The sequence below is a fragment of the Zalophus californianus genome, chromosome 4, assembly GCF_009762305.2.
Source record: "Zalophus californianus isolate mZalCal1 chromosome 4, mZalCal1.pri.v2, whole genome shotgun sequence".
In the NCBI taxonomy this organism is placed as follows: Eukaryota; Metazoa; Chordata; class Mammalia; order Carnivora; family Otariidae; genus Zalophus; species Zalophus californianus.
In genome coordinates this window covers 27523638-27545991 of record NC_045598.1, presented here as the reverse complement: position 1 = coordinate 27545991, position 22354 = coordinate 27523638, and the positions used below count along the sequence as shown (strand labels likewise).

The window sequence follows — 22354 nt, the reverse complement described above, 5'->3', positions numbered from 1 at the left end:
TTATTTATTTGACAGAGACAGAGACAGCGAGAGCAGGAACACAAGCAGGGGGAGTGGGAGAGGGAGAAGCAGGCTTCCCGCCAAGCAGGGAGCCCGATGCGGGGCTCGATCCCAGGACCCTGGGATCATGACCTGAGCTGAAGGCAGCCGCTTAACGACTGAGCCACCCAGGCACCCCTCTCTATGTCCACTTTCAACAAGTTCTACTTTTTCTACTTTCTGAATATCTCTTGTGTTCATTCCTCCTCTCCAACTGCACTATCACTGCTCAAGTACAAGTCTCATCATCTATTGCTTGGGCTATTACAATAAAATTCTAAATTCCCTTCAGCAAAACTTCAGCTTCAACCTACTCGCAGCACTACTGCTGGCATAGCGGACACAAATCAGACTGAGCTATAGCCCTGCACCTGTGGATAGACTACCCGCCCCTCCTTAGCATGCCATTCAAGGCCTGTTCTGTCCAAAACTAGTGCTTGCCTCCATCATCCAACCTATCATCCCCTCTTCCTCCCTCACCCTTTATAGTCTAAGAGTACTAAAATCACTTGTAACTCATCCAAATAAGTCATGATCTCTTTTCTCTTGTGACTTTGCCCATGACAAGAATTTTTAGAATGCCTTTCACCTTGTTCATTTATAAAACTTGTATTTAGGGGCACCTGGGTGGCTCAGTCGTTAAGCGTCTGCCTTCGGCTCAGGTCATGATCCCAGGGTCCTGGGATCGAGTCCCGCGTCGGGCTCCCTGCTCAGCAGGGAGCCTGCTTCTCCCTCTCCCACGCTCCCTGCTTGTGTTCCCTCTCTCGCTGTCTCTCTGTTAAAAAATAAATAAAAAAATTTTTTTAAAAGATTTTATTTATTTATTTGAGAGAGAGAGAGAATGAGAGACAGAGAGCACGAGAGTGAAGAGGGTCAGAGGGAGAAGCAGACTCCCTGCTGAGCAGGGAGCCCGATGCAGGACTCGATCCCGGGACTCCAGGATCATGACCTGAGCCGAAGGCAGTCGCTTAACCAACTGAGCCACCCAGGTGCCCGCTAAATAAAAAATCTTTAAAAAAAAACTTGTATTTATTCTTTATGGGTCAGCTTCAGTCATCACTTCCTCCAAGAAGCCTTCCTTTATCCCCCAGCTGGGTTAGGAAACTCTCCAAGTGATCCCATGGTTCCATGTGTATATTTTGCATGGCACTTAACTCTCAAAGCTACCTTGTTATATGTGTGGCCCCAAGTTTACAAATGAACCTTTCCATAGCCAGGACTTGCGTCTTTCGTCTCTATGGTTCCTACTGCATAATAGGAGCTCCAGAAATGTTTGTTAAACTAATTTATTTTCTTCTCCAGTCAACTTGTAATATAGTTGCTACTTTCCTCATCTGCCTTTGTCACTTTTCTCCTTAAATATTTGCCACTAGCCGCTGGAGAATAAAGTCAACATAGAGGAAATTGGATCCAAGAGATGGAGAAAGAGAGAGGGATATGGATTGCAACGGTACTGATCAGTCTGTGCCTCCCTTACTTGCTGGCCATATCCCCTAACACACACACACACACACACACACACACACACACACACACACACTCACTCACAGGCATGGACACATGAGTCATTCCTAGCTGGTGCACATCCCCCAGTGACTGATTCAAGATGGACATGAACATGACACACATGGTGGGGGACAAGGCGGGAAGGTCATTTAGACTCACCTGAAACACACAGAAAAAATGAGACTCCTGTAAGAGATATTCAATCACCCAAAGGAGGAAGAAGGGAAAAGCATTTGGATAGACAAAACTTGTAGTTACCACAATCTACTGTAAAGGAATAGTGTGTTTAGCAACCCCTTATCTTCTCCTTGTCCACCCGGCAAACTCCTGCTCACCTAGCCCCAAATTCACCACCACTGTAAAATCCTTCCTGACTCCCCAAAACTGAAGTTGTTTCCCTTTCTACGTTCCCATCATTTTGTGCTCAACCACAGGGGTAATAATTAGACAGGCCTGGGTTCAATTCCAGCTATGCCCTCCAGAAACCGTGTTATTTAACCTCTTTGAAATGGGCTCCTCATCTTTAAAAAGGGGATCCATTATCAACCTCAGAGGACTGTCGCTGGGATTAAAAACGTCAATATAAATTCACTGGTTATACTAGGCACTCAGGTAATGTTAATCTCACTGCCTCCCTGCCCCATGCCATATTCGAATGAACTCTTTGAAGGATTAAGATTTTATTCTTCTGGGACGCCTGGGTGGCTCAGTTGGTTAAGTGTCTGCCTTTGGTTCAGGTCATCATCCCAGGGTCTTGGGATCGGGCCCAGCATCGGGCTCCCTGCTCCGCGGGAAGCCTGCTCCTCCCTCTCCCACTCCCCCTGCTCGTGTTCCCTCTCTGTGTCTCTCTCTGTCAGATAAACAAAGTAAAAAAAAAAAAAAGATTTTACTCTTCTATGTTCCCAGCACCTAGGCAGAGCTTGGTATGTACTGGGTTTGTGATAAATGTTTGACAATGGATAAACAGAGAGGGGGATATTGTACTGACGGAAAAAACAACTACCTGTAGTAAAGTTAGTTGTATGCAGAACGTGCTTCTCTGGTAAACCATCAATTCCCTGAGGATAAGTGCTATATCGTGTAAATCTCTGCATTATTTCTGCCGTGACTCACCCTGATGTGGTGAGACTTTTTTAAAGACTTGAGACTGGATAGCCCCAGGTTGGGTGAATTTAGGGAGCTCCTCCTCTGGAGAAGTCAGTCTTAAAGTATGTGGGCCATACTGCCCTCTGGTGACTGCAGATTTTTCTCAAAACGTCACTTAAATAGATCTTCCCATTAAGAGCTATACCCAGAACACTGATGAATCTTGTAAAAGTTTTCATATATGAAATTTTGCTGAGAAGCTCTTCCAAAATTCTCAAATATCAATTTCTAAAGATAAGGAGACCCAGGAGTTAAAAACACAAAGTTTCCCCTCTGTTTTTTCTCAAATTTCTTAAAATCGAGGAAACTTTTTTTAAAAGCAACCATGCATGTTACCATTACAGTATACTCCATATGTATCAGACAATTGACAAGAAAAACAACTTTTGGCACAAGAATGCCAATTTATTCTCTTTTGGACACAAGAACACAAAATATCCCTGCAGGCCAAAAAAAAAATCGCAAAATTTAAACAACCATCATATCTCAACATGGGGATACCACCTCTCCTTTAATAGTTTAGAAAGTACCTCGTATTGCTAGAGACATACATCCAGTCCAAAGTTAATAAAATACATTTTTTTAAAACATTACAGGTCTAACAATATAGAAACCAAACTTACACCATTAGTCAAATGAACAAATGCAAACATTTTCAGCCACTAGACATAGAAAGAGCATGAATGTCAATAGCAAGGGATAAGAAAATGGTTAATCAGTAACAAGATCTTCCCTTTAATTCGATAAGGAAAAATCCCTGGAGTTCAAGCAGTATTGATGCAACGCCCTCAGCCTCCACTTTCTTAAAATGAAAGCAGAGCTCCCACCTTGCTATTGAGCAAGAAAATCTTACAGCACATCCACAAAGGGTTGCTAGGGCAGGGCGGAGCGGGTGAGCCTTCTTAAGCAGTGGGTTGCCTTTTCCCACAGGAAGGGTAGTTAGCTGAGCCAGGTAGAGAAGCTCTGACATAGGCTGGGCACCAGATCCTAAAGTACAGACCATATAGAACCTGTAAATCATCACCTTTGGAAGCAGCAAATAAAATTTATAGTAAGAATGAATATGTTCTACCTGCCCAGACTCTAGCTGCACTAAGCCAGCTAGTTCACTTTAGAAACCACTCAGGGTTCAACAGCTAACGACAATAAGAAAACATAATTGGTTCAACATTTGGATCTTCACCACTCTCCCAATGCCCCTGCTTCCCATCCCCTAATTGTTACTCTTTAGCACTGCTACATTTCAATCTTTCACACCACATGACAGTGCCTAAACAGGCTGCATTAAAAAAACAACAACAAAAAAAACCAAACAGCCTAAATCTACTTCTAGAGAATGCACACCTCCCATTGATTGACACATGCATAATGATTCAGTCAGTCCCAAGGGGTTATGGTATTCAAATCATCAAGCCAAATTGAAATTATGCATTCAGACTTGCTTGCAATAGTATTGCTGCAACTCTGATTCTGTAGTGATTACCTCTTCAAGATTCATCCCCTCAGCAGGCTTTTTTTTCCCCCCAATAATCCTAGTTCTTCCATATTTCTTTCCTTTCATCCAAAACGAGAGCATTTGCCCCCTTAAAGGTACTGTTTCCTATAAAAAATAGGCCTCCCGGCTTTTCCTCCACCACCACGCTGATTTGCCCCAGTGGACTGACTGAGGTTGTACAAACTGTATAGTTCAAGGTCAAGCATATAGCCCAACTGCCGGCAAGCAAATCAGGGCTGCCTGGCACTCCGCCTTGCTCCCTGCTCCATCCATGCCAGGAGATGATGAGAAGTGAACTTCTGTGCGTGAACAAGCAAGCCCCAGGCACTCAAGTGCAGGCGTTGAGCCTGCCGGCCAGCCAGCCAACCACCAAGAGTTCTTCACAGCCTGGACGCCAATCAGTCCTCCTTCTCCTAAAGAAGCTCCTGTTGTTTCCTCCTCTTGGGTCCAGGGTGGCCATGCTGAAGGGTATTTTCTGAGCTCTCCCTGAACAAGTGTGAATAAAAGCAGCAGCTCTGGCTCACCAACATGTCCTGATTTGTAGTATCCAAGTGAGGTATTTGCAGAAAAGGAAAATCGTAAGAAATTAACATCTGCCATCTCTTCACTCCTGCCTGTGTTGTGCCTCAATTACAGAGCTTGCTTTCATCCCACTATATGTGGAGAATAAGGATGTCTGCAGTCGTCTTAATGAGCTACAGGACTCAATATACATTATAGAACTCTCAGAGACCAGTCTCAGCAAACATGGGTGGTGCTGCTGATCAACAGCACATGGAAATGTAAACTTCAATGTATTTGCAAGCTTCTTTAAAAGACTGAAGAAAAACAGTGCTTTGTATTGCTGGGATTTTGAGAAGGCTAGTTTAAGAGATTTGGACCGGCTAATGAGTTCAAGCAAACACCCTTCACCATCAGATCCAGTGTTTCCCCACCAGCAGTTTCCAGACAGAAGGGGCAAAATCGTTTTCCCACATTGTGTCTGTCTCTTCCACCAGCACCTTCCTCAGCCATACAGACTGTGGCTCTGGGGCTTTTATCCCCTTCTCCAGCTCTCACTTCTGAGGTTCCAGGATAGAGAATCACAAGTCAGTAAAATCTGGGCTGGGAAACACTGGCTGGAACTACCAAGACTCTATGTAACTGTTGTCCATTCACAAAGTGTTATCTACACTAAATACAAAATACATTTTTTCCCTACATTTTCACTGATGCTTGCTTTAGATCAGCTCCCTTTGTTTGGACAAGAAAGGAACCCATCTCCTTGCGAGCGGGATCTAGAATCTATTAAGAAAGATCAACCTTTTCTATGCAGTTGTAGTTTAGTGAAAGGAAGGAAACCCCACCAAGTACATTTCAGGTTGAAAGAGAAGCAAAAAAAATCTGCACTGCACATGACTGTGTGAGTAACCTTGATTCCCGGGAAAAAAAGTTTTAAATGCTGGTACATTTGTGCAGGTCGCAGCATCGCTCAATGTACCTTAAGGATTGGCAAAGCCTATCCGATAAGGAAGCATCGTGGTTCTACCTTATTTTAAAACATAGTGACAGGACACCAACTGTGACTATAAAACAGATAAAAATAATTCTTTAAAGTCATGGAAATATATGTCTTTTCTGACCAGTTTCAGAAATTGCCAGATTATGATCTTTAAGAAACAGCTGATAAAATCATACTGAAATCTCATCTAGAAAACTACATTGTTGGGGGAGGAAGTGAAGGGACCTTAAAAAAATGCTTATTGCCAAAGTTAATTTTCTATGAGAAACGTTTAAAAATCATTTAGATCTAAGAAACCACAGAGCAGCATAAAATGGGCACTTTTGAAAACTTTGAAAAATACTAAAAGCTAATTTTTTTTTCAAAGAGGGGGAAACATGAGTACTTTTACCTTGGCAGTGTTATCTGTCACCATGACATGCATTATATCTGTTTGTGCTACACATTCACAAAAGTCAAGCAAATAAGAGAACTGCCGGTCTGAATTTGCAGCCAAATATAGAGCAACTGCCTGGCAGCCTGTACTTGCACCAGCACAAGTCTGTAGAGATCAAGAAGATAAAGTAGGAAAACTAATAAAACTCTGTAAAACTTTCAAAAATTAATGCTCGTTAAAGGCATTTACAGTGGCAAAGTCAGAAATCTCCATTAAAAAGTCTATGGACCCACACAATTAAAAAGTTACGCTGAACTGAAGTAGATTGTTTGGTTTTTCTCTCCCACTTATGCATACACCCCACTCAATGAGTACAGAAAACAAGGAATAATCTTCTCTTATAAGACTAGAGGGATGCGGTGAACACCACAGCTAGCAAAATATTCCATAGAAACCTTTCTTGTAAAGTCCTTAAGGAAGTTCAGGCTGATCAGCCTTTGCATGATGAGGTAAAAATTCAGTCCAGTGCATCAGAAAAGACAATCTATGAGTATCTATTACTTTTAAAAAATGGCTCAATTTTGTTGATGCATCAGACAGTGCTGTGAAGTATAGATTCAGTGCTACTATTCCGAGTTGCTGGTAGAAGACCACCTGAAGTCAACTTGGCTCTCTCTAGAGGCGGTAGGCATTTGAAACATTTTGAGGCTGCATGGGGTGCCAAATTGGTTGAGTTCTTTTTCTGAGACTCTCAGGCAAAATACATCGTGTGCTGCGTATCATGGTGGATCTGCACAGCCTTGGCCAAGGCCTGAGGATCCCGGCCATTGCTCTGTCCTGACACATGACTGCCTTCCGCGCTGTAAAGACAATAATGCAAAAAACCAGGTGTAACAAATACCACTTCAAACTTCACATGTTTCAAATAGCACAAATACTACTGGATTCAAGAAGATCTTAGGCTCAAGCTGTGGTTCCTTAAATAATTTGTTGTGTCTCTCTAAACATGAGTTCACTCAACGGAAAAATGCATACAATTTATTGAATGGGCTGTTGCAATAATTAAATAGAATAATGTCTCCAAAGACCCAAACCCTTAACAGTGCTTACGTTAGGATTTCCACTGCCTGTTTTGTCTGGTTACTGCTTATTTGGCCTTTAGGCTTCAGTCAAATGTCATTTCCCCCAAAGAAATCTTCTGCTTCCAAAGTTCAGGTCAGAGCCACCTGAAACATACTTTCACAGAATCCTCTACTTTTCTTTCATGGTACTAAACACAACTGAATTTAAATTATTCATTGGATAGTTATACCTTCCCCCCAGGAAATGTAAACTCCAAGAAAGCAGTGACTTTGTCTACCTTACTCACCCCTGAACCCCTGGTGCCCAGCACATAGTACAGTCTCAATAACCATTTGCTGAATGAATTCCTGGGCCCCATATAATGCTGGAGCATACTATGTTGCCATGCAAATGTTACTGTGCCAGGAGTCTCTTCTCATCTTCTCCTCACTAGCTACATAACCCTGAAGAAGTAACAACTCCTTCAAACTTTGGTCTTTTACGGTAACAGTAACAACTTCTTCTTTTTTTTTTTTTTTATTTATTTGAGAGAGAGAATGAGATAGAGAGAGCATGAGAGGGGGAGGGTCAGAGGGAGAAGCAGACTCCCTGCTGAGCAGGGAGCCCGATGCGGGACTCGATCCCGGGACTCCAGGATCATGACCTGAGCCGAAGGCAGTCGCTTAACCAACTGAGCCACTCAGGCTCCCCAACAGTAACAACTTCTGAACGTACCTCTTAAGGGTACCATAGGATATAAAGGGCTTGGTAAACTGTAAATCACCATCCCTCTTCTGACTTAAATGATTACTTTTGCTACCTAATTATTTTACTACTTAAATTATTATTGCCCTTACCATCCAAGTTCACGATCTTAGTCATCTTTTACTTCATCTTCTTCTCTCCCACTCACACCCAACTAACGGTGAAGGGCTGTCTATTTTATCCCCAAAGTAGCCTTTTACATTTAACAAAGAAAACCTCCTCTAACATACTTTTCCAGCTTCATGCCTGTTTTCCCCTTTCATACACTTCAGCCAAAGAAAACTTGGTATTGCCTCAACATGTCACTTGCTTTTTCTTTATGTCCATTGTTCCCCTCTGCCTGGAAAATCCTTTTTTTCTTCTTTCTAGAGCCAAATCCCACCCATCCAGCAATGAACTCTTCTCTAACAACCTTTCTTCTGAAGTCCCACTGCACCTTCACATATACTGCCTTGGGCTAATTGTCAGTGCTCTGTTTGCCTCTATTGTCTGCCATACTGAAACAGAAAATCCCAGGAAACAGGTCTTCCTCATCTTAGTATTTTTAGTACCTAGCACAGTGCTGGGCACACAGTCAATACCTAATAAATGTGTCGAATGAATGAATGTATATTACAGGATGGAAGGTATAAAGCCACAGCTGGGCATTTTCCATAATAGCGTATTTTCAACCCTTACAGAAATAGACTTGCAATGGAATGTCTACTATTTAGCAGCTGAATTCAGACTTGGGGAAGAGCCCAGAAACTGCTACACTTCACAGATGGTCATTTGGAAAAGAAAATTAATGCAGAGAGCTCGTTTGGCTATTTAATCATGCTCAGTAACAGGTCAAAATGTATGATGCTTCTGAGATCCCTATTTGGGGGTGAAAATGGTCTGGCACCTCTCCTCTCCCACACACATGCCCCAGATTCACTCTGATGCATTCTTCCAAATTGTACTGAAAATGAAGTGAGCTGTGCAGGACTTCCCCTTGCATCAAGTGGAATCCACAGGCCCGTGACTGCTCAGACTGGAGCCAGGGCACTGTGTGGGCCACCTTTGAGGATGCTCAGGACTCCTGAGCAGAACTGAATGCATTTGGCTCTATGGGAAAACCACAGGCAGCTCCAAATTAGACTTTTTTCCTTGGGCAGACTATAGACACACCATGCAAGTATGAGCAAGCCTGAGCACTTCTTGGACCCAAAGTCAAATTATAAGCTCTCAAAGGCACATTCAATTTTATTCGCTTCTTGAAATTTAAACCCTAAAAGGAAGTTTAGCTCTTCTAAAAAGTTTTCTGTAGTCGCTCATTTTTTTTTAACATGTTGCTAATTCAGACAAAAAGAGATTTCACTGTGCCTGAGAAACTTGCCTGTCATGATCTTTATCCACCAGATGATACCTTGCCCTGAAAGCTACAAGCCGGGCATAATATGCAGGGGCTGGAATGGAGACTGAGCGCGTGCACCGCACATATGTGTGACATAGCTGGTAAGTTAGGAGCTGGAGCTCATCGGCGGTGAAGCAGTTGTCATCCCACAAGACCTGGTAATGTGAAGGACGGCTGGTTCCCTGCAGAGAGACTTTTATGATTAGTATGTTTCTGACATGGGTTGACTATGTGAGAGCAGAGAATTGAAATCCACTCCTTAAATTCAGAAGTATTCCTGCCTAGTGCACCTACAAGCAGATATCCAGACCAAAAGATAACAGTTCTAGAATACAAGCACTAAATTAACAAAGTAATGCACAGTGTTGAATAACAAGTCTAGTCAAGCCAGTTGCTGAATTTGCAAACATCTCCCTATCGAGTCAAAGATCTGAACCAGTTTCCAAATTACCTGAATTCCTGCATGACTACAGAGGTAAAAGTCAAACTCGGATGGATGTGTGATGGTGCTATCCACTGTAGTACCTGCTGGTACATTGCCACTTTTCCCCACCTACCAAAAAAAAGGGTGCAGGGGGAGTATAATTAGTCATCAAAATGCCCAACTGAGCTCAGGCCGTTATTTTCCTCTTATGTGTTAATTGGTAACAAGTTAGCCAACTGTTCTTAAGTGAAATTTTGAAAATCAGTTTAATTCAACATGTTGAATTTTCTGTAACATTTCTTAGCCCAACCACTTTGTCCTTAAGTATTTTCTCAAACAAATATACTCCGTGGTTTCTCTAGGGGAATCCAGACAAAGAATTATTTTACCTGGGTTGCATTATTGTCATCTATTTATAGACGATATATTGGCATTGTTCATAGAGGGGGGAAAAAGGCATTTACAATGGATAAGCTTCCTGAGAAAAAAAATTCAACTTTATTCCTTACTTGGAGTAAAAAGATACACACAACTTTCAGTAAAAGTTAAGATGAAGAAATCTTTGAACTGGTACACGAGGCTCAACAAAACTAATGCTTTTACAGAATCAATAAAAGAAGTCACCAGCACATGCCTCATCAGGAAGAGTGCACTGAAATGGGAATTAGGAAACCTGGGGTTTCAGTTCTAAGCCTAGTCTTGCAACTACATACCTTAACAAAGCTTAATATCTTTGGGTCTCAATTTGATCAGCTATAAAACTAGGTGATGTTCATTTACACTTTTAAAATCCGAAATTGTGGGATGCCTGGGTGGCTTAGTCCGTTAAGTGCCTGCCTTTGGCTCAGGTCATGATCTCAGGGTCCTGGGATGGAGTCCCACATCCAGTTCCCTGCTCAGTAGGGAGCCTGCTTCTTCCTCTGCCTGCTGCTCCCCCTCGCTCATTCTCTCTCTCTCTCTGACAAATAAATAAAATCTTTAAAAAAAAAATCAGAAATTGTAAGGCTCACTTGCAGCCAAAATTCTAAAATCAACCTTCTAGGAAAGCAGAGAAGGGAACTTCAGAAATGCATTTACAAGGAAAGGAATTAAACCTTGCTATTTGGTCAGTTTTCATCCTCTTGTGCTGTATAACAGTGTTCCACATGAGGAATTTTATTTCGTATAGAGGCATGAATTTGATGGGAGCTTATTTGGCTCCATTCTAACTACTATTACCTTCAGCTGAATTGTGCACCAATGCGTACAGGAACATCTATGAGTACAGAAAAGTCTCATTCCATCAAATTCAAATGTGAACTCGGGGACCTACCTGGACAAGAGGAAATGTAACTGAGTTATAATAGTTCTGGCATCGTTTCCCAAAGTGTGTTCTTCAGGAATATTAGTTCCACAGGATGTGTTTAGGTATTTTATGGTCAAACAGATTTGAGAAACACTGGGTTGAACCCAAGTTAAAAAGGTTTTTCTAGGGGTGCCTGGGTGGTTCAGTTGTTAGGCATCTGCCTTTGGCTCGGGTTGTGATCCCAGAGTCCTGGGATCGAGCCCCGCATCAGGCTCCCTGCTCCACGGGAGGCCTGCTTCTCCTTCTCCCAATCCCCCTGCTGTGTTCCCTCTCTCGCTGTGTCTCTCTCTGTCAAATGAATAAATAAAATCCTTAAAAAAAAAAAGTTTTTCTATTGTATGACTTCTCAGAACCTTTATTCAGTGATGTATAATCTTTAAGAAGGAGATGGAGTAAATATTATTTCCCAAACTTATTTGACCATAGAATCCTTTTTAAAAAGATTTTAATTAATTAGTTAATTAATTAATTTTAAAGTAGGCTCCATGCCCAGTGTGGAGCCCAATGCGGGCTTGAACTCACAACCCCGAGATAAAAACCTGAGCTGAGATCAAGAGTTGGACGCTTAACCAACTGAGCCCTCCAGGTGCTCTGATTTTATGTTTAAGTAATCTCTATACCCAGTGTGGGGCTCAAACTCACAACCCGGATAATCAAGAGTCGCATGCTCCACAGGCTGAGCCAGCCAGTTGCCCCAGCATGGAATCTTTTTTAAAGCAAATCTCTTAGAATCTATAGATGAGAATGGAAGGAGATGATGCCCTGGGGAAAAAGAGATCCAGGCATGTTCATTTCAACAATTACCACTTTAGCACCCATGAGGAAGGCTCTGCAGCAGATGTTGATGACAGAGGCACAGAGAGAACTAATGAACCTGAACTCCTGCCCTTCATGAACACCATTTACAATGAACTGCAATGTAGTGTGATAACAGCATTATGGAAGGCACTGGAAAAAGCTGGTGGGAAGAAATAGTTGAGCCATCCTTTACAGGATAAGCAGGAGTTGAAAGGGGGGATGGGATGAAAACCGGAAACACTCCAAATATCCCCTAAAGTCAGGAATAGATGAACTAATTGCGGTTCAGCCATATGATGAAACTAAGCAATAAAAAGGAATAAACTGGTGATATACACAATAAACTTGGATGAACCTCAAATGCATTATGCTAAGTAAAAGAAGCCAGACCAAAGGCTATGGTATTCCACTTATATGTCATTCTGGAAAAAAACAAAACTGTAAGGACAGAATGCCTGTCAGTGGTTGCTAGGGGCTGTAGGTGAGGGAAAAAGCGTTGACTGCAGAGGGCTCGGAATAATCTGTGTGCAGGATGGATTGTTCACGTCTTCATAGACATGGTGGTTACACAACTATATGCATTTGTCACAACGTGCAGAACAGTACACTAAAAAGGGTGAATTTTACTGTTATCTGTATAATACCTTAATAAGAACAGTGGGGGGAAAAAGAGGGGGACAGATGTGGTCATCTCGGGAATCCAAATCCACAATATATATGGGAAATGGAAAGTGTTATGAGGGCACGGTAGAAGGATGAAACTGAAATGTTTTGGCTACCTTAGGAAAACACTGAACACCAAAGGGAAGTATCTGGTAGACAATGGGGAATATGTGAAGGTTTCTGAATAAAGGAGTGGCAAGGTAAGACATGGATTTTTTTTTTTTTTAAGTAAGCTCTAAGCCCAATGTGGGGCTTGAACTCACAACCCCAAGATCAAGAGTCACATGCTCTACCAACTGAGCCAGCCAGGTGCCCTGAGATCTGTATTTTTTAAACCTAGCCCTGACAGCAGGTAGAAGGTGCATCTGTGAAGAACGAATGCTGATGCGGAGACCAGTAGGAGTCTCCTGTGATATAGGAGGCTCTGCCTAGGACAGAGGTAACACCCAAGAGGAAGAATTGAAACAAGAGAGTTCAGGGCAGAACACAGACTATTTGAACAACTGGATATGGGGGGACAAGCAGGGGGCAGAATTTAAAGACAGCTCTGAAGTTTCTAGCTTGCTGACTTAATATACAATGATGCCAAGTCACAGAAGAAAAGGAACATTGGGGGAGGAATAGGCTTTGGATGGGGATAAAACAATAAGTAGAAGGTTTAGACGTGTTTTGCTTGAAATGCCTGTGGTAGATTGTATCACTAGTGCCAAATATTCCTGTGCCCCTCCCTGGGGGAGGATTATATATCCCCACCCAATTAACTCGGGAGTGGCCATGTAACTTGCTTTGGCTGATAGAGTGTGGCCTGAAATATGTAACTTCTGGGCAGAAGCTTTAAGAGCCAACATTTGGATTGTGCAGGTCTTTCTTTCCCTCTGCTGTAACGACTGGTGATGCTCCAGATAGATTGTTCTCTGTCAGCCTGGTTCCAAAAGGAGGACACCAGGGTCACAGCTGCAGCAGAGTGCAGCACTGTGGAGTGAATGTGTAATATGAGCAAGAATTGCATCTTTATAAGCCCCTAAGACTTTGGAGGGTTTTTTTGTTACCACAGCATGGCCTAACCTATCTCACTGATACAATGTCTAAAGAGCATCTGAGTAAATATGTCTGGTGGACAATTGGAGGTGCAGATCAGGGACTGCACAGCAATGTTTGCAGCTGGGAATACACATTTAGGAATCTATAAACAGATCAGTGAACGCAGAAAAGTGGGTGAGACTAAAGAGAGTTGAGTTGAAATTCAGAAGAGAAGAGGGAGAGAAAAGTATGGAATGCCTGGAAACATGAGTATTTAATGGTCAGAGGAGGAAGAGAAGTCAAAGAAAATCTGATTATAGAGGAGGGTAGTGAATCTGGAAAGTCGTATTATTGCTCAAAGAGGTCAGCGTAAGAACCTGACAAGACAGCACTAGATTTGAAATGAGCAAACAACTTCAGGAGAATCACTGAAACTGAAGTCAGACTACAGAGAATGGATGTCTGATGTGAGAAGGTACAGATGGAAAGTCAAGTCATTTTTCTTCTAAAAGTTTGGTCATAAAAGAAAACAAAGATAAGGTCGCAGGTAGACTGAGGGAGAAACAGAGTAAAAGGAAGCTTACTAGGAAGAGCTGAGGAACTTTAGAGGGTGAGGAGAAGGAACTGGAGTTTTGAAAACCAAGGGTAATTAATGAAGTGTACCTTTAAGAACAAAAGCATAGGTGGAGAGGTTAGCCTCTGAGATGTGCGAGGAAGGAGAGGAGAAAACACATTTCAGTACATTTGAAAGTAGAGGAGAGAGGGGTGCCTGGATGGCTCAGTTGGTTAAGCGTCCAACTCTTGATTTCGGCTCAGGGCATGATCTCAGGGTTGTGAGATCAAGCCCCCGTGTGTCAAGCCCCACACTCAGTGGGGAGTCTGCTTCTCTCTCTCCCTCTGCCCCTCCCCCAGCTCGCACTCTCTCTCTCACACTAAAATGGATAAATAAATCTTAAAAAAAAAAAAAAAACTAGAGGAGAGGAAGCTGAGAAAACTCATGCCCTCTAGATGTTGTTTTCTGGGGAAATAGAGGGTTGTTCTATTGCTGGCAAGGTAAAGTGCTGCCAATAAAGGCATCACAGAGTGGGCTGGGGAGTTGAGAAGTGAAGGTTTGGAATACATGCTACGGGGAACTGGATAAATGGAGAAACTGCGGCGTCAAAGGCTGGCTGAGATTTGCTATCATGAATCTGCAATATCATTCATCATTAAACAAATGACTTTCTTCCTCAGCAATCTCCACTGGCCTAAGGGTCGAAGCAAAGGAAATGGGTAAGTGGACTGATCCAGAGTTGGAGATTGGCAAGAGGCATGATTAGAGAACTGGAGATGCTGGTAAGTGTCAAGGGAGCAGGGCAGACCAAGGACTGGGATTATCAATCTCTGGAAGGTTAGGAGTGACATGGGATAGTAAAGAACAAAATGATGAGATAGCCTGGTTTTAGGAAGCTAATCCAGCTCCCAGAGCTACATGGATAGCAATTTGATGGAGGGATGGAGAGGTGACAGTGCAGTTAAGGAGGGGGTGGCAGGGTGTTCGGTGACCAGAGCAAGGGCAAGAGTTTGGAGAATTTGTATCAGTGGAGGTCTAAGAAGTACTACTGAGTCAGGGTTTGGGCAATTCAGAAGACAAAACTCAGAATCTGAGTTGACTGGTGGAACTGGAGCCCAAAGGGAAAACCTTAGTCTTCCAATGATTCTGAAAACAAAACAAAACAAAAAACAGCTCAGCCTTGGATTAGAGACAAAAACTAAGGGTGTACTAGAAAATAATGGGAGTGATACACAAAATTATAAGATTAAGCAACAGAAAGAACTGGTCTCTCTGGAGGTGGATCAGGGAGGGCCTGCAAAAGATGAAATAACATCACAGAAAATATCATAGAAGCAAAGTCAGTCAATATTATATACCTATAATTTAGCTAGTTTATACATAAATAACAGATTGTAAATCAATTATACAAAATGCCTCTTATCAAATGCTGGGAATTATACCCCAAATTAATATTCATTTATTAATTTTATCCTTACAACACCCCTGTGAGATAGGTATTGTTCTTACATTTTACAGATGAGAACATTATGGCTTAGAGAAGCTAACTCGCCCATGGTTAGTAAGTGTGACATTATAAGCGGTCAAAGTGTGTACACCAAGAATCCCCTGCGCTGATACATGCACTGATACAAAATCATTTGAAAGAGAAATTCTTCTTTATATCCTAGAGCCATGCCTTAGGCACTGGTAGCAAAAAGTAGCAAATGATAATAAAGTCCAAATAGATAAACCATCCCTTTGGCGTTTGCCTGTATCATCATAGTGTATCTTGGCATGTTTTTGAGCCCCTTAAAAACTCCAGAAACCAGCACTTCTGTCACACAAGAGAAATATTCAGTCTTGAAACCTGTATCATTCAGAAGTGATCATCTATGTTCAACTGGAGTTAGTATATTTATTAAATTATTATTACACTTCTGTTTTTAGGAAAAAAAATTGTATGTATGCCCATTTGAAATCATATTCACTTGCATCAGCTAATGAGGCTTCTACCATAGTTTCTTACCCTTTCTGTTTTATCTGCACAGAAAAGTCGTGTGTGGTGTCTCTTCTGCACCACAATGTAGGTTATTCCTGGCCGGTAATCTTCTTCCAAGCTAATACATGCCTTTCGAATTGCTATTAGCTCTGGCCAGGCGACCTAGGAGTTAGAAATAGAATGACGTTTAATTGAGAACTCACTTTGCAGCTCTCAGATCTGGTTCACCTGGAGTGGCAGATGGGAGGAAGCTCCATCAACACCTAGAACCCTCAAAGGCAACCATGGGTAATCAGAGTACCTGTTTCATTTGTCCCTCTGATACCCCTCCACGGTAGTAGATGATCCGAGTGGGTTTGAAGCGTGTAGACTTGTAGAACTGGATCAGCAGCTCTCGAACCATGTTAGTGAGGTCCTGAATTACCTCCTGACTGTACAGGAGCTCCTGGGAAATCTCCTGGCGGGAGGTCTGCACCCGAACAGTGGCACAGTACCGGCTGGGGTGGCCATCCATACTGCCAACGACAGCAGCAATGGAAGGCTTCTTCCCGTCCCCTGCTGGGGGATGCGTGACATCCGCTCCCAGGAAGATGACAGGCTGCTGGAACACCGAGGGCCTGCTCAGATTGAAGGAGACATTGACACTCAGACAAACGGATGGAAATCTGTACTTTCAAGCTCACCAGATATAATCACAGATATAGTTTTACAAGACAGAATAAAGACTTGAACACATTGGGTGAGAACTCTAAAGCCCACTGAGTGTCTCTGCCTCTTTTGCAATGAATCTGAATTGATTTAAGAAGTCAACATGGTTGGGGCACCTGGTGGCTCATTCGGTTGAGCGTCTGACTCTTGGTTTTGGCTCAGGGTCCTGGGATAGAGCCCTGTGTTGGGCTCTGCGCTCAGTGAGGAGTCCGCTGGAGATTCTCTCTCTGTCCCTCTCCCTCTGCTCCTCCCCCTGCTCTCTTTCTCTCTCTCTAAAAGAAATAAATAAAATATTAAAAAAGAAATCAACATGGTTCTTCTACAATAGCAGGAAGGGAAGACTTTAAAAAGAGGACCTGAGCCAAATTTAATAAAATCTCTATGTGTGAAGGGAAGATTTTCCCAGAATGAACTCTCTTGGGATCCTAGGATTCTTACAACAGATATAGAATTGCAGAATTTACATGGAACGGGGACAAAACCCCCAATGCTCTTTAAGATGTGAGGCTTAGAGAAGAGAATTGAATCTATCTACTTCCCTATTTTATTTTTATCTACAGTATTCATCACTTATACCACATATTTTACTTAATTTTTTGAAGATTTTTTTAAGTAATCTCTACCCCCATTGTGGGGCTCAAACTCACAACCCCAAGATCAAGAGTCACACATTCTACTGACTGAGCCAGCCAGGCACCCCACTTAATTTAAATTGTATTTATTTTCTACATGCACACACACACACACACACACACACACACACACACACACAAGAGTGTAAGCTCCACAAGGGCAGGAATTTTGTTTTGTTTTGTCTTATTCACTGCAGTATCCCTAGTGCCTGGAACATTGCCTAGCTCACAGCTGGCACTCAATAAATATTTGTTGAAAGAATGAACTCATTTATTTGGCACTGATTTTTCTAAGGAATCAAGGGGGGGTAATCATGCATGCTTCTCTGGCAAATTCTTAAAAGTAGGATTTGGAAATGAGTACTGATTCTTATTTTTTTTAAAGATTTTTATTTATTTATTTGAGAGAGAGAGACTGAGAGACAGACAGCATGAGAGGGAAGAGGGTCAGAGGGAGAAGCAGACCCCCCGCTGAGCAGGGAGCCTGATGTGGGACTGGATCCCGGGACCCCAGGATCATGACCTGAGCCGAAGGCAGTCGCTTAACCAACTGAGCCACCCAGGCGCCCAGAAATGAGTACTGATTCTTAAAGTATAATATAGGAGACATCCCAAATCTGAAAATCTCTATAATAAAATAGGTATCTCCATGAGGGCAGAGGCTGTGTTATATTTCTCTGTATGTATCATCATGCAACATGATAGTGCAGAGCAGTACAACAGCAAACATACATCTGTAACATACATATGCATAATATAATAACACCTTACATATACTATGTACCAGCCACTGTGCTAAACTTTACCTGTATTAACTCATTTAGTCCTCACGATAATCCCATGAGGGTGGTACAATTATTATCTCAATTTTTCAGATTAAAAAAAAACAGGACAGAAGAGGTTAAGGAGCTTGCCCAAGCTTACATAACTAGGAAGCAGGAAAGCTGGAATCCAAACCTAGGGTGTCAGACATCGAGGTATGCGTCCTAAACTACTATGCTATATTGTCTCAAACATTTGGGGTAAAATTAAACGATTTCAGATTTTAGGTTAACTTCCCATATGGCCTGTATACCTCATTCATCAATGGTGTACGAAGGATTTTGTAACCTATAAATGTTATTCAAGGGCAAATTAAGATTGTAATATGATTGTATAAGAGCAAGGCACTCAATTTCATATTCTTGTCAAGTATAGAAATCACTAATACCACAGCCCTAAATTGAACTTTTCAAATCACTTTCACATATAGAATTTCACATGAAAACATTTTAGAGTTAGCAAGGCAGATATTATCTCAATAGATAGGGAAAATACAAATTAATGAAAAGACGGACAACCCAATCTAAGAAATGGGCAAAGAACTGAAAAACCCATCACAAAAGAGGATATCCAAATAACCAATAAACATACGAAATTGTGTTCAACATGGTTAATCATCAGGGGAATGTAAATTAAAACCACAATGAGATACTATTATCCCAAACAAAATGGCTAAAGTTAAAAGGACTGATACTACCAAGTGTTGGTGAGAATATGGAGCAACCAGAAATCTCCATGGAAATGTAAACTGGTACAACCACCCAGCAAAACTATTTGACAGTATCTATCAATGCTAAATACACGTACTCTCTATAACTTAGCAATTCTACTTTTGGATATATACTCAGGAGAAAGAGTACTTACATCCACCAAAAATGTAGAAAAATTGTATAATGAATGTACAAAAATATCCATCAATGGTAGAACAGATTAAAATTCTGTGAGTATATTCATATAATGAAATAATATACAACAATGAAAATGAGTAAACTACTACTTAATACAGTAACATGAATGAATTCTAGACACATAAGGATGAGCAAAAGAAAACAGACACAAAATATTACATATTGTATGGTTCCGTTTATATGAAGTTCAAAAAGAGGCAAAACTAATCTATGGTGATAGTGGTTACCTTTGGGGGTTATCTATTGGGAGGGGCCACAAAGAAGCCCGACAGGGTGCTGGAAATGTTCTAGATCTTCACCTGAGTGTGGTTACATGAGTGTATACATATATAAGAAAAAGTAATTGAGATGCATGTTTAAGATTTGTGTGCTTTACTGCAAATAACGTTACATTTGATCTTAATAAAAATGTAGGGGAAAAAAAGTAGAAAAAACAGAGTTCAGAATCTTACCTTTGATGAGGTACAAGCACATTGTTAATTCCTCCGAGCTTTGCATTTATCTTCAGGCAAAGGTTGGAAAGGGTTTGGGGTGAGGTCTTCACTACATTTTTTACCTGGACACACTGTGTGGCCATACCCAGGAGGGTATCTCCAACACGTTTCACCTCCGCTACAAGGATAAATTCATTAATTAATTTTAAAATGTTTAAATATTCTCCTAATTACTAAGAGTAGAGGCAAAAATCCACACATAAACATTTACATAGCGGTCGTTTTATCTGCTAACCCCCCAGGGCAATTTTTCCTTTTCTTCCCTCCTGCAAGCACTGAAGGTAGCCCACTTCCTTTACTCCTGGATCCTGCCTGCCACCACTCAGTCCCTTGAGGTTACTTTTTCCACAGGACTGGTCTGGAAAAGGAATCCATCTCTCAGCTCCTCCCTCTCAGTATACAAGCCAGCCCTTTGACTTTTATGTATTTTTCTCCCACCCTCCCCCTCTTTTTCCTCTAAACAGGAGAGATAGACAGTAACAAAAGAAACAACTACAGAGGGCATTGAAGATGTTTTATAAAGTTCAAACAGCTGGTCTGTAGTTCCCAAATCCTTTATTTAGATGATAGCCAAAAGAACTTTGTATCACTCTTGTTACAATAGACACAAACTGAACACCTTCTTTTCTGGAAGTGGTAGGCTCCCCCACACTTCCCCACTCCGATATTCCTAAGTGCTTTTCACCAAACATTCCGGTTCTTCCTGCTTTGAGGGCTATGGTAGAATTCCACTGTATGCGGCACACTCACTCCCGCTGCATTTCCCAGCCCCCATTCTCGATCCCCACACAAAGGTTGGGAAGAGCCATGTGGCTGGTTGTGGTCAAGAAGCTGCAAATGTTAAGAGCCTTCCAGAGCTCTCTCTTCTCTCTGCCATGGTGCCAGCAACTTTCCAAATAACAACTGCTTAGCCAGCCTGGGTCCCAGAGGGAAAATGACACGATGGCATGGAACAGGGGCCTCAGTCTACCTCAACGCACACAAGGCAGAAGCAAAAAATCAACCTTTGATGCTCTGAGCCACCAGGAGTCTGGGGTTGTTTGTGACTACAGCATAACCTAGCTTACCCTGACCTACTCCTTGAAGTCATCCCTCGTTCAATATTAAAGGGGTCCATACCATACACTGGCGTCTTCCCAGGCAAGATAACCACGATTAGCTGTAGGCCCACGTAGGTCATTTTCAGGTGTTTGAACATGGGCTCCACGCTGTCTGCACCTTGTGCATACTTGCAGAAACAGGGCTGACCCTGGATAGGCATTCCTGCATCCTTAGAGATTTTACGGAGCTGATCAGTGAAACTCCTGTTAAAATAGAACCAAGTGGCACAATGCTTTCATTTCAGAGTATGTTCCTAGCATTTATTTTCCACTAAGATACTTCTTTCAGTTCTGCACATTCTTAGCCAAAATTAAAAATAAACAACTAAACAAAGAAAAAAATCTTTAACTGGGTGCCAAAGATGGGCTGGCAATTGTATCACCGCGATTATAATGCACAAGAATCTGTATTATTAAGCTCTCAGATCATCATTTTGAATTTTTCAACAATTATGCCTCAACTGGGCCCCAGGAACTAGAATAGCATTTCTGTTCAAAGATTTCTTTCTTTTTTTTTTTTTTTAAACATTCAAGTCCGTAATTCTGAACTAAAGAAAAGCAAAGTCAAAATTTCAGGGAATGTGTATCTTGGTAAGCCTGGCACAAGAATGATTGGGTAAGCTTGTGTTCAACTGAGAACATGGAAACACAAAATTGGCATATTTAGGATTACATTCAAACTTGTAACTGATGTGATTCAATAACAATATCAAAAGAAACCATCACTTTGAAAAAAAAAAACAATTCATTGTGAAGTTTTAAATTCTGGATATGAGAAGTGACTTTATGTATAAAGCTTTCAGAATAATTTTTGTGCATTTGCCAAATATTTTGCAAGATTCGTTTTTCCATCCAGTTCCCTTTTCCTGCCTTGATTTTTCTACCCTTCTTACTAACTTCCTTTCTATAGATAAGAGCTGCATCTGGAAGACATGAACCAATGCTCTCAATCAGTGACCCTGCAGGAAAACAAGCTCACTAATAAATTATAATGATTAAGAACAGACGAGTTTTTTAAGCTCAGCTGAAAAGATACAATTAATACCAAAGGAAGCTTCACTAAGAACTCAAGAGTTTGCCAACTCTCTCTGCTTCGGCCTTGTTAGTCACAGATTTCTGCTCTAAATGTAAGGAAGCTGAGTCAGATTCTTAATGTCATTCCCAAGTTTGCAATTTACTATAATACAAGGTCTTTCTCCTACAGCCAGATGGCGTCACTCTTAAGAGTCAGGGATTTAGTGCCAGTGTGCACAGCACATTCACGTCATGATGGTATTTTCATATCTGGAAGGGATATTACTAAGCTGAAAATATGAAGATACTCACTTTAGTAAATCTTCCCTACATTGTTTCTGAGGCGCAAAACAAGCAACTGCCCAAACTTTAATTTCAATGCCAGCATAAAACTGCTTTCCTCGCATGTCCCAGACACCCTGGTTGGGTGTGGCTACCGTTTTATTCTTTAAAAAAAAAAAAAAGAAAAAGAAAAAAAGAAAAGAAACAAAAGAAAAGAGAAAAGACATTACAATCTAAGGCCATGTTAATGTTGATGAGGGGATAAACAAAACTCTATTTGGTATTAGCCAAAAGACAAAAAGCAATAAGGAGCTAAACTATGGGTAAATTCAGTGTGGTGTA

At 41.6% G+C, this 22354-nt stretch overlaps 1 protein-coding gene across 4 annotated transcripts in view; it reads right to left on the bottom strand.

The window, feature by feature from the left end:
* Positions 1-3075: 3075 nt before the first annotated feature.
* LOC113928830 (protein argonaute-4) overlaps positions 3076-22354 on the bottom strand; it is a 37512-nt gene continuing 18233 nt past the window's right edge. For 2 of the 4 annotated variants that reach the window (XM_027604977.2, XM_035727105.1), the window contains 9 exons: positions 22043-22176; positions 20736-20920; positions 19575-19734; positions 16354-16669; positions 16080-16214; positions 10911-11000; positions 9720-9821; positions 9251-9450; positions 3076-6923 (listed from right to left, as the gene is read on the bottom strand). In XM_027604977.2, coding sequence (XP_027460778.1) covers positions 6815-6923; positions 9251-9450; positions 9720-9821; positions 10911-11000; positions 16080-16214; positions 16354-16669; positions 19575-19734; positions 20736-20920; positions 22043-22176 — 1431 coding nt within the window. In that variant the 3' untranslated portion in view covers positions 3076-6814. Of the gene's footprint in view, positions 6924-9250; positions 9451-9719; positions 9822-10910; positions 11005-16079; positions 16215-16353; positions 16670-19574; positions 19735-20735; positions 20921-22042; positions 22177-22354 lie in introns of those variants that run through there. The other 2 variants (XM_027604986.2, XR_003521979.2) reach the window with 2 other exon arrangements.